Consider the following 12,634-nt stretch of genomic DNA (forward strand, 5'->3'; position numbering starts at 1 on the left):
AAGTACTTTTTGATTACAATAGAACAACTACTGGCTGAGATTCATGTGGGCGGGGCCTGTAGAGCCGCAGCCGTATCGTTCAACATTTGACGCTGATGCACAACCTACCCGGCAGGTGGCGCTGTAACCACAACATATGCAGACAGACACACACGAAGAAATTCACTATGGAATTCACACATGCATCTTCCGTCTCCAGTAGTAACAACATAAAGTAAGCAGATTTGTGTGATATTAAAAGATGAACTGTACACATCAAATGAGAGTTAAAGAAGGGGAAGGAATGGGCCACAAAACAAGAAAGGACGTCATACACACCTTTCACGTGAACTTCTTCGCGATGAGTCTTTTGGAGACATTTCCATGGGATGTAAGTAAAACATTGCAACATTTTCTTAATGCATTAATAAATTACCTAAGATGATTAGTACAACTATTTGCATACACCTTGCAGAATCTGCAAAATGTTAATTGTTTTACCGAAATAAGAGGGATCATACAAAATGCTTGTTTTTTTATTTACTACTGACGTGAATAAGCTATTTCACCTAAAAGTCATTTACATACAGTCCACAAGAGAAAATAATACTTGAATGTATAGAAATGACTGGTTTAAATGTTTACATACGCTTGATTCTTAATACTGTGTTGTTACCTGAATGATCCACAGCTGTTTTTTTTTTTTTTTTTTTTTTTTTTTTTAGTGATAGTTGTTCATGACTCACTTGTTTGCCCTGAACAGTTAAACTACTTTCTGTTCTTCAGAAAAATCCTTCAGGTCCCACAAATTTTTTTGGTTTTTCAGCATTTTTGTGTATTTGAACCCTTCACACTGAGGACAACTGCGGGACTCATATGCAACTATTACAGAAGGTTCAAACACTCACTGATGCTCCAGAAGGAAAAATGATGCATTAAGAGACAGAGGTGTAAATGAACAGAATGAAAATGTGCACATTTTTCTTATTTGGCTTTTTTTAATTTTATATATATAATATATATATAAAATATATTCCTTCAGAAGCAACTTACATGTTTCCCCGAAGTTTACCCTAATCTTCAAATTCTGAAAGTTTTCACCCCTCGGCTCTTAATGCATTGTGTTTCCCTCTGAAGCATCAGTGAGAGTTTGAACCTTCTGTAATAGTTGCATATGAGTCCCTCAGTTGTCCTTGGTGTGAAAAGATGGATCTCAAAATCATACAGTGATTGTTGGAAAGAGTTCAAATACACAAAAATGCTGAAAAACCAAAGAATTTGTGGGACCTGAAGGATTTTTCTTAAGAACAGCAAGCAGTTTCACTGTTCAGGACAAACAACTATCTCATGAACAACTATCATAAAAAATAAATAAATAAACAGCTGTGGATCATTCAGATAACAACAAACTTTTGAACTGTCATTTTTATGAATTCAAAAAAATATTTTCTCTTGTGGACTATATGTAAACATCTTTTATGTGAAATATCTTATTAAGGTCAGTACTAAATAAAAAAGAACATGCATTTTGTAAAATAATTAACATTTTGCAGATTCTGTAAACTTTTGACTATATGATTTGTGAGATTTTCCCCTTTCTTTATTTCTGTTATTTAGTTTTGGTTTTCAGAAAAGTAACTGAGTTGAAATGTTATATATATGTTCTCTCTGTTACATAAGTAAAAATAAAACTATTAAAAGAAAAACATTACTTCAGAATTGTTTTAGGTAATCTTACTTTACTTCCATAAATAATGTTTTTTGTAGTGTTTAGACAGAGAAACAACTTCAGACATCATAGTGGACATTCTTCACAAGGTAAACAAAAAAAGTGAATTAATTATTTCATGAATAAAACGAATTTTTCTCATTAATTTTTCTTCCTTTTTTGGCAGACATGCTTACATCCCATTTGTGTCAAGAATCCTCCTTCCTTGAAATACAGAAGGCGTTTCCTAACCAAATTATTAAAAAGGGTTGGTTTAATTTCTTTACAATCATAAAGCATTACATTTTCCCACATATTATGAGATACAGCTTATATTCATGAAAACTCATTTTTGTAGCATGAGATGTTTGCATCTGAACCTCTGGATGTACTGTACGAAGCGCTCGGTGAGGTCATGTGTGCACAGGAGGAGGACATATGCTACAAAACCTACTTACTGGTGAGTCTGATCGCATTAGCAATGAACGTTAAGGATATTTTAACTTATAACAAAAGTTCTATATCAGAAAGTGTCAAATCTCAGCCAACAGGAGATGCTGTTAGTCTAGCAGAGAATGTGGCCCTCATCTCTCAAGGCACCACAGGCCTGGTTACCTGGGAGGCTGCCCTATACCTGTCTGAATGGGCTTTGGAAAATACACACATCTTCAAAAACAAGTACACCTGATGCCTCGCAACTTTATGCTATTTAACTTGTGATTATTGTTTATGTGGCATCAAATTATTTATATTTAAGACACACTATTTCTCTGTCATTCATTAAATAAGCAAATTAAGACGAATTCTAATAAATTAATGTGAATTCACTTAAATTATTTTTCTAATGTGTTTAGTTATTAAAATTGTATTGAATCAATTATACTTAACTGGTTAATGTATATAGAAGAGTATGAGATGAAAGAATGACTGCAGCTACTTATTAAAGACTAACTGAAATGACTGTTTGAATTCTGTTAGTATGCAACTGTAAGTGTTTCCTGTTGATCATGCAGGACAGTGCTAGAGCTGGGTAGCGGAATTGGACTTACCGGCATTGTAGTGTGTCGGTCATCCAGCCTAACCAAATACATCTTCAGCGACTGCCATCAAACTGTGCTTCAGAGGCTGAAGGACAATATCACAAACTGCTTAACTAACGGTGACGGCAACAGTGCGTCGGTGTGCGTGGAGGAACTGGACTGGGAAAATGTGTCTGACGAGCAGCTGCAAAGAATACAGGCCAACACCATCATTGCTGCAGGTGACACAAAACCCAGGGACATTTGCAGGAATACACACACACTATAATTTCATATGTGATTTATTTTCATTCAATGATTAAAAAGTCTCTGAATCATGTCTAATCACATGAAATTATGATGTTAGAGAAGTTGAGTAACAATTACTGTGTTTGGTTGAAACAGACGTGGTGTATGATCCTGATATAATTGCTTGTTTGGTAAGACTGCTGAGCAGGCTTCTGAACTACAAAGTTCAAGAAAAACATCCTGATGTTTACATCGCATCTACTGTACGTAACCCACAAACGTATGACTGCTTCAAGAAAGAATTAGGTAGGTTTCATATTATCATTCTATTATGCTGTTAAGGTAAAATGTTTTCATAATTCCCGATTCTCTAGAATGACAAAACCGACCTTTATTTACAGAAACGGCTGGATTGAGACACGTCGTCATGACAGATTCTGTCACTCAAGTATTTCCGTACAACCGAGCCTCCACTATAGAAATGATCAAAATATATGTATGACAAAAACAATCTCTTTGTAATAAAGTATTTATTTACATAATATTTACAAGGATAATGTGCTTTTTATTCTCATATTCAAGTCTTTCCCAATGGCATCGCTGGAATGCTGATTGTCCCGTTGTGAGGACAGTTAGCTTAAAAATATGTACCCTGTGCAAATACCTGAACAGTAACTTTCCATTGAATGGGAGTCAAAGGATTTGAGAGAACGTTACATAAACCCATCACCTAGACAGTCAGTCGCAGTGCTCTTTGATAAGTGGCAGGACGTTCCGGTCCCAATTCTCATCCCAGCGCTGCTGCCCACTTTCCCTTAGATTCTTCCTGAAGATGCCCAGTTTTCCCTGATCACCAGGGAAGTCTGAAAACAGAAGCTACAGAGATAACAGAATTAGCTGTAAGCATTTAGCACAATTATATTAGCAAGAATACATTCTATTAGTGGAAAACATTCCAGGATTTTTCTCCATATAGCAGACTTCAATGGGAGTCAATGGGTTAAAGGGTTCAAATTGCAGTTTCAATGCAACTTCAAAGAGCTCTACATGATCCTAGCCTAGGAATAAGGGTCTTATCTAGTGAAAAGATCAGCCATTTTCTAAAAAAAAAAATTGAAAAAAATATACATATACTTTTTTTAACCACAAATGCTCATCTACCACTATCTCTGCATCTACAACTCCAACTTTGCTTAATCACATTGGAAAAGTCATGCATGGTTAGTTCTTCGTCGGTGTACTCAAAAAGGTAGGTCCTCCAACTTCAAAGTTGTCCAACATCGTTGTTTTACCTTTTTTTGACTTTCTTTGCATGTTCACTTTGTAAACACTGGGTCGGCGCTTCTGCCAAAGGCATGCGTGACGTTTCCAATGTGATTATGTAATGCGTGAAGTCCAACTAGTGCAAGATGTGCATTTGTGGTTAAAAAGTATACATTTTTATTTTTTTTTAGTAAATGACTGATCGTTTCGCTAGATAAGACCCTTATTCCTCAGCTGGGATCGCCCTTTGAAGCTGTATTGAACCTGCAATTCGGACCTTCAACCCATTGTTACTATTTACCCAAATACTATTGGCTAAACTGTAAGTGGACGAATCAAACAGACCTAAACAAAAACGGACATTCCGACATGGAACACACATTTCAAAGTCAAATAACTGGCTGTAGGATTGTTTTTTGGAGAAACAAAGTCAAATTAGCATGTTTCCTAAATATCTGCAAACATGTTATGTTATTTTTATGCTGTGGTACAGTCAAAAACATTACATACAGCACCTTTAAGAAAAAAATCTTGATTTTGAAGCTTGAAAGAGTCACAGGCTTGTTTTCACAGACAAGGCATAGACTAAACCAGGATTAGGCCATAGTTAAATTTGGACTTTTAAGGAATTTATATAAATGTGCCTTTGAAAAAACATCACTGGTGTGCATACTGAGACAAAACAAAGGCACTGATATATTTTAAGACCCGTCAGTGCAAGCTTCTTCCAGTTGAAACAGCTCAGACTTACATTTTTGTCTGTGAAACCGGGGGACAGAGTAGTTTTTGAATTAATAAATGTCTTACCTTTAACTGTTGAGACAGCTCCTTGGAGTCTTTGAAAATGAGCCCGTTTTCTTCATGCTTCACCAGCTCATGCAGACTAACAAGATACAGATAATGAGCAGATGACAAGTAACATAACCCACACCTGCTATGAAAAACCAGTCTCACAATCTTACCACTGAAAGTGTATGGCACAAACTGGCAGACAACATCCAAACATGTCAACCACTTTCATTGGAAGATCAAGACCACTGGAGGATTTGTGCAAGCAGACCCCAAGATCAGCAGAACCTGTGCCGAGAACATACTCATGTAAATGCGTGCATTTTAGGTCAAGACACTGAGAAATAACTGGTCTATGAAGTTTTATAAAGCTGTTAAAGGGATCCTCTCACCAAGTAAAACAGGATAATCCTCTGCTTCCAGCCATGGAGTGCAAATCTTGATATGTTGAAATTCTTTAGTGTCAATCAGCTTCTTGTAATACTCCTTCTGAGGACCTTTACCTGTATTGAAAAATTATACCTTGAAATGAGCAAACAAAAGCATTGATCCAAAGCTGATTTAGGGACATTTACACATATTAGACTCTGCAGTGTGTACCTGTTATCACACAGACCAATGACGGAAGCTTGTGCCCTGCCGCAACAAACTTCTCATACTCTATTGGAGACATAAGGAAAGAAATCAAATGTTAGAGACTACATAGTCTAATAGATTTCAATGCATACATATGCCACTGTAAATTATAGAAACGGTTTTTATTCCTGTGATGCAATGCTAAATTTTCAGCATCATTACTCCAGTCTTCAGTGTCACATGATCCATCAGAAATCATTCTAATATGCTGATTTGCTGCTTAAGAAACATTACTTATTATTATCAATGTTGAAAATGGTTGTTTTGCTTAATATTTGTGTGGAAACCATGATTTATTTACCGAATGATTTTTGATCCATTTTTAAATAAAACAATTTTTTTGTCATTTTGATAAATTTTAATGCATATTTGCCAAATATATGTATTAATTTCTCAAAAAAAAAACCCAACAACTTACTGACCCCAAAGAATACAGTAGTGTATACAGATAAATAATAATACAAAATAATAAAAAAATAATAATACTAACCTTCAAGGGCTTGCAAAAGAATTGAGAAGTCTTCATCCTCTAAACATAAAAACATAAAAAACAAAGAGTTAGAACATTTCAATTAAATGGATGACTGTTAACATCCCTATGTGTAGACTGCACTGACCGGTCCAGCTGGTGCTGCTGATAAGCAGAGCAGGTCGTCCAGCAGAGCGCGTCACAGCACCTGTCTGAGTATTACGCTCTGTGAAGGCTGTCAGCTCCATGTACTCTTTAGTGACATCAGGACTAAGAAATCAAAGAGGAATATGTGAAACATTTATAAAATGGCAAGAGGTTATTACCAATATTCAAAAAACGTATACTTCTACACTACCAGTCAAAAGTTTTTGAACAGTAAGATTTTTTTTAAGTCTCTTGTGCTCACCATACCTATGTTTATTTAATCCAAAGTACAGAAAAAACGGTAACATTTTGAATATTTTTACTATTTAAAATATCTGTTTTCTTTTTGAATATATTTTAAACTTTATTCCTGTAATTTCAAAGCTGAATTTTTAGCATAATTTCTTCAGTCAAATGATCCTTTAGAAATCATTCTAATATTTTGATTTGCTGCTCAAAAAACATGTATTAGTAATATTTTAAAACAGCTGAGCAGGTTTTTTTCAGGTATCTTTGATGAATAGAAAGTTCAGAAGAACAATATTTTTCTTTTTCTCTTTAGAAATCTTTTGTAACATTATAAATGTCTTTATTATCACTTTCGATTAATTTAAAGCATCCTTGCTAAATAAATATTAATTTCTATAATCATACTGACTACAAGCTTATAGTGTATAATGTTACAAAACCTTCTTCATTCAGAATAACGCTGATCGTTGGATCTTTTTATTCATCAAAGAATCCTGAAAAAAGTACTCAGCTGTTAATAATAATAATAATAATAAATGTTTCTTGAACAGCAAATCAGCATATTAGGATTATTTCTGAATGATCATGTGACACTGAAGACTGGAGTAATGATGCTGAAAATGTAGCTTTGATCACAGGAATAAATTACATTTTGAAATATATTAAAATATAAAACAGTTATTTTAAATAATAAAAATATTGCACAATATTACTGATTTTGCTGTATTTTGGATCAAATAAATGCAGGCTTGTTGAGCAGAAGAGAATTCTTTAAAAAACATTAAAAATCTTTTGACTGATAATGTGTAACTACAAAGAATGGGAGAAAATGGTTTTACAAGAAAATACGTACCTAGGCCGAAATGGTAAATAAGTACTGCCCATTCTGATAAACAGCTCATGCTGAAGTTTCAGAGGCGTTTCTCTGAATATCGGGGGTGGCTTGTCATATAGTGTAGTTGCCCTACAATTGCAAAACTGATTAACTGTCTTGTCTTTAAAGTAAAAATTGAAAAATAAAATGCTTATTTAATAATAATAATACATGTCATCTGATACAAAATGAACACTAAACATACTCAATATTCCAGTTTTTCTGAAGATCTTCTCTCATTGCGTTAGTGACACATAAGTTATGGTCCGAGAGACATCCGAAGAGCTTCTCGTACCTGCCAACAGCACAATACACAGTTCAGACTTTTCCCAACACACCAGGATATTTTTTTTAATTGTTACTTACCATTTTGCCACCTTAACAATGAAATGATTCTCCCCATGAGTAAGAGCCATTATGGTGTATCCGTAGTTGTGCCAGTCTATGATGAACTGGCTTCCCCTGAAACGACTTGCCACCCATGTCACTGCTATAGCTGGCAGCCCAGGAGGATTCTACAGCATGCACACATTTGACAATGAGACATCATTACATAAAGAAATAACCTCATACTTTGCTTAATCCAAGAGACAGATACCTGCATAAGGATATAGCCCTGGTCCTCAATCTTCATCAACACATAAAACAGCTGGAAACACTGGAATATCACCTTTGAAGCGTACCTGAAAATTTTGGGGCCGACTGAAAGGCAAAATGCAGTTCACATTCATTATTTCAGAATGACTATACATGGTCTTCTGTGCTTGTATGCTCTCTTTCTATATATATGTTTGTATTACCTGTAAGCCCCTTCAGTTCTGAAATGGCAAGTATGTCTATCCTGTCATCCTCAAGAATGTCTTGATGAGGTTTAGTACCTATGTGAGCAACATGCCAGTGTTAGATGGGCTAAAAACCCTGTGACCTGTATTTAGTTTATTAGCATGCCTTGCATTCAATCATGAGGAGACGTTTGATATCATGCGTAAAATCAAATAGTGATGCAATGTGAGGTGCATGCGTTCAAATGTATATACCAAGGAAGCCAATTATGGTGACATTGTATCCATGTCTGCTGAGAGACAGCGCATGATACTGCATGCGAGGACTGCGCCCTATATCCCCCAGCACCAAGACGCAAACGTTCAAATGTGCAAGTTCATCTCGTCCCTTTAATCCACTGGCTAGTACAAAAATAAGCACCACTACAGCGACTGGAAGAAGAGCCCACGATAAGCTTAAACCCGATAAAAGTCCTAAAAAGACCAATGAAACTGTCACTACAGCTACTGCCGCATTGGCATCCGCCATTGTGTTTTCCTGATTATGACGTGGCTGAATGTAGGGCAAGAAATTTAAAGAGACACGAACCACTGGCGAATACATAACACGGCTAATCATAATTACATGAATAGTCTTCACGAGTATGTCAGTTCGTACATTTTTAAACAGTTTTATTGTAATTTCTTATTACTACAGATATTTTGATCGCCAATAGAGAAAGCTGCAATAAAAACAATAGACACTATCACAAAAGTTTTACTGGTTATAATGGGAATTGTATTGGTTTTAATGCTGATGCTCTATTGGTGGCTTGTTAAAACCACTAAATTCTAATGAAATATATCCCAAAACACACCACAAGAAATCATTTGTAATGGTTTTAATGGTTAATAGCTGATGGTTCCTAATGTTTGGAATTGTATTTGTAATAGAAACCATTATCATTTCTGTTTTTAGTTTTTTTTTTTTCAGTAGGATGTAGTTGCAATACCAGCTAAGATTTCAGAGACTTTTTTAAAAAGAAAGAAAATGTTAAACTGTAAGGCATGAGGAGAAATCCCACTCAAAACGGAATATTTTCCAGAAAAAGCAATAATATTCAAACTATGTGGTACCCCAGGGTGTCCTACAGCCCTACATCTCTGCGAACCTGAGCCACGTGATGGGTTTGCTATGACAAACAGCTTCGCCTTCAAAATAAGGGAAAAAAGCTACTGGATAGACCACTCGTCCATTAACTATTTCCCCTGTTTGTTTTGTATCCTCCAGGCTCTTAAAATGTGGTATCCTTTCCTTGTGCTTCTTGTTCTCTCGCCTACAATTAATTTATCAAACCAGGATGTGATTGATAACATACTTTTGAGTTTATCCAAGGGAATTACATACTTTGACATGCAGGGCAGAAACATCAACCTGGACGGTGTCGTTGGATACTTAATACTTCAAGGTAAGCCATTATTTTACAGGCTAAATGTTTTAAAAAATATATATATATTTTATTTAAACGGTTGTCTGAGTACCACTGTCCGTTTGAATTATGAACATTGGTTAAACTTTATAATCATGTTACCAATGTGCGATATTTCCCCCCTCTCATTGAACTTTTTAAGATGCTCTTTCATTATAATATAACGGCATTGGACTCGGTTGTAAAATCAACATAAGCACTATGGCTTTTAAATGGGATTTCTGACAGCGTTTTTCGTTCAGAGGTTTTTTGGCGGTTCTTGCATTGTCAACTAACCATCATTTACCTTAAAGACGATTTAAACAAAACACCAAAGTGTTTTTATGACTACATTTGTGATATGTAAATCCAATAAAAGAAATAAAGACAGTTTTGTCGTTTTACCGTCTGTTAGGACTGATTCCATTCATATTTACCGCACTGTGGCATATACAAGTTTTCTGTAAACGTTAAATATTAAGTTTATACAACCAAATTTATTAAAAAAGAAAACATTTTTGAAGCCCAGCGTTTTAGTTTGATTTCCTGTCGGAGGGTTAAATACTTAATTTACAACCAAAATCCACCGAGCTGAGCGTCTTAAGTAAGCATCAGCGGTTCATCATTGGGTTTCTTTCTGCTTATATAATTCAGCGCAGCTGCAGGAGGCAACACGAACTTGGCCGCATTCAGATTTTCCGAGTCTCTCTCAGCGCACAGCTGCCGTTTCTATGTTGAAGAGACTGAACAAGAGCCTTTCCACTGCCGTCAGTGCTCTTCAGGAAACCGACCCCAAATACTTCAAAGGTAATGCTCTTTGGGGGGGGAAAAAAACTATTCAAAACAATCTAATAATAGCACGGAAAACATGAACTGTTTCTCCTACAGAGTTTGAACCCATTTTGGACAGCTCCTTCTGGTCCCTGCCTACAGAATGGAGCTCCACCGATCCCTCTCTCGTTTATACCTCAGTTCGGTCTATGGAGTGCTATGATGAGCAGTTGAGTGACAAGTGCATGACTCTCCTTCTAGGAACCTGGTAAGAAGATTGCAGCATGAAAGAAAAAAAAACATCATAAAAGTTGTAAAAATCACTGTCTGTACCGCAACTGTTATTTTATTGCAAGGAAAGACAATGGAACCCCATGTATTGTGACTAAGTCTTGTAGAGACACGATGACACAGTTTGGATGTCCACACTATTCCCTGTCCCACCAGCTACTGTACTTCATGATAGGAACGATGGTAACGTATCCTGTTAATCTTTACTGTAGTGTTAGCCAATGAACAGAAAGTCATACACTTTCATCACACTTTGTTGATGTACCCTGAAGTAAATCTGTGTGGTTTCATTCTTACATTCTGTGTCCTTAGAAAGGATGCTCCAGAATGCTCAAGGGGGACCTGAGATTGTCTCGTGTCAACATAACTGTGGAACATTATAAGAGAATCTTCTGCTCCAACATGATGAAAAGCAACCAGGATATTTTCAAGAATCCTATTACTGGTCAAATGCAGGACATCTTTATAGAAAACAGTCAGTATAAGCTATAGGGTTATGAACCAATTATTGAAGAAATATTTGGTCTTATAAGATAACATCCACTTACTGTATTTTTTTTTAATCAAATTATTTATTTTGCAGTTCTTTTATGTGGTTTAGTGGGATTCTCAGACTTCTATAAATTGGACTGGCTACAGTCTATTCTAACATGGCAAGACCACGAAGCAGGCTGTTTTGGCAAAGAAGGTGAGTTAAATGCATACATGTAAAATCATATCCTAATGTTTAACAGCTGAACACTGAATAAAATCCTTAAGCCGTACAGATGTAAAATCACCTTGTTTCTCCCCCTCAGAGGACATCTCCGAGATCTTTGAAGAATTCTTGGATGCACCCCACAAACGTGTGAAAAGAAGAGAAAAAACACTAACAGGTGTTTGCTCTTAAAGCAATAGTTCACCAAAAAATGAAAAAGTCATCTAAGATGTAGATGAGTTTGTTTCTTTAGAAATTCAGCATCACTTTCTCACCAGTGGATCCACTGAAGTCAATGGGTGCCGTCAGAATGAGAGCCCAAACAGCTGATAAAAACATCATAATAATCCACAAGTAATCAACATGACTTCCATCCATCAGTTAACATCTTGTGAAACAAACAGCTGCGTTGTTTGTAATAAATTCATCAAGATGCTTTTAACATCTTGTCCGAATCAGGAGAGAAATATGCATAGATTTACAAGCACTATTTGCAAACGAAAACTCTCCCTTATTGTGATGTTTTATTAAGCTGTTTGGACTCTCATTCTGACGGCACCCATTCACTACAGAGGATCAGGAGATGTGATGCTAAACTTCTCTAAATGTTTTTTTGGTTTTTGATGAAGAAATAAACTCATGTACATTTTGGATTGTCTGAGGGTGTGTACATTTTCAGCAAATTTTCATTTTGAAACTATTCCTTTAATGTTGCTCTTGCTGAAAAAATAAGAATTATAATTTAGTTAATGCCATATAATTATACTGTTTTAAACTAACATTTTTTATGTTTCTTTTCATAGATGGCTGCTCAAGTCATATGACAGGAGTTGCAGTGAGTGCATTAGGAGGTTTTCTCAACCATTACCTCTCAGAGCAGGACATAACGAAGAGACCCTTAATTTAAGTGCCAAGCTTCAAGAGATAATGGTTACAGAACTCAATTTCCTTGTTTATCAGGCTTTATAGATCCATTTGGTATTTATTCTTTCCTCTATGATCAGCTCTCTGTGAAAGTGTGGTAGATGTAGGTACATTTCTTTACCTAACAACATGATTCAGGCCAAAAAAATTCTCGGAAAACCAAGAAAATGTATACTTTATATGAATTAAAGAAAATGTACAGTATTATAATACATTTCTTATTCTGAGGAAAAATAACCAAACACTTTTAATGCCTTCTATCATAATGAAATGTGCATAAAAGGTCAAATATAGGCATGTTTTATTATTTTAATGCAAACAGAGGTTAGTTTAAATAAA

General features: G+C 35.6%; 3 protein-coding genes across 3 annotated transcripts; 2 read left to right on the forward strand and 1 right to left on the reverse strand.

Moving 5' to 3' along the window:
• The first annotated feature begins 137 nt into the window (after positions 1-137).
• eef2kmt (eukaryotic elongation factor 2 lysine methyltransferase) lies at positions 138-3,559 on the forward strand. The gene is made up of 8 exons (XM_051106723.1): positions 138-370; positions 1,747-1,797; positions 1,875-1,955; positions 2,046-2,147; positions 2,232-2,365; positions 2,701-2,948; positions 3,112-3,261; positions 3,357-3,559. The coding sequence occupies exons 1-8, from the start codon at positions 242-244 to the stop codon at positions 3,455-3,457; spliced, it is 996 nt and encodes a 331-aa protein (XP_050962680.1). The 5' UTR covers positions 138-241; the 3' UTR covers positions 3,458-3,559.
• Positions 3,473-8,701, reverse strand: alg1 (ALG1 chitobiosyldiphosphodolichol beta-mannosyltransferase). Its single transcript, XM_051106722.1, has 13 exons — positions 8,420-8,701; positions 8,183-8,260; positions 7,981-8,084; positions 7,749-7,897; positions 7,588-7,677; positions 7,362-7,472; positions 6,261-6,382; positions 6,134-6,172; positions 5,608-5,667; positions 5,400-5,510; positions 5,181-5,295; positions 5,026-5,101; positions 3,473-3,831 (listed from the first exon to the last, which is right to left on the reverse strand). Exons 1-13 carry the CDS (start codon positions 8,691-8,693, stop codon positions 3,694-3,696), a joined length of 1,467 nt encoding a protein of 488 aa, XP_050962679.1. The 5' UTR covers positions 8,694-8,701; the 3' UTR covers positions 3,473-3,693.
• A 622-nt stretch (positions 8,702-9,323) lies between these two features.
• c3h16orf89 (chromosome 3 C16orf89 homolog) lies at positions 9,324-12,505 on the forward strand. Its single transcript, XM_051106213.1, has 8 exons — positions 9,324-9,612; positions 10,267-10,419; positions 10,501-10,651; positions 10,740-10,857; positions 10,987-11,149; positions 11,258-11,362; positions 11,472-11,549; positions 12,175-12,505. Exons 1-8 carry the CDS (start codon positions 9,339-9,341, stop codon positions 12,276-12,278), a joined length of 1,146 nt encoding a protein of 381 aa, XP_050962170.1. The 5' UTR covers positions 9,324-9,338; the 3' UTR covers positions 12,279-12,505.
• The last annotated feature ends 129 nt before the right edge of the window (positions 12,506-12,634 follow it).

Source organism: Labeo rohita, chromosome 3 (genome assembly GCF_022985175.1).
Source record: "Labeo rohita strain BAU-BD-2019 chromosome 3, IGBB_LRoh.1.0, whole genome shotgun sequence".
Classification (NCBI taxonomy): domain Eukaryota; kingdom Metazoa; phylum Chordata; class Actinopteri; order Cypriniformes; family Cyprinidae; genus Labeo; species Labeo rohita.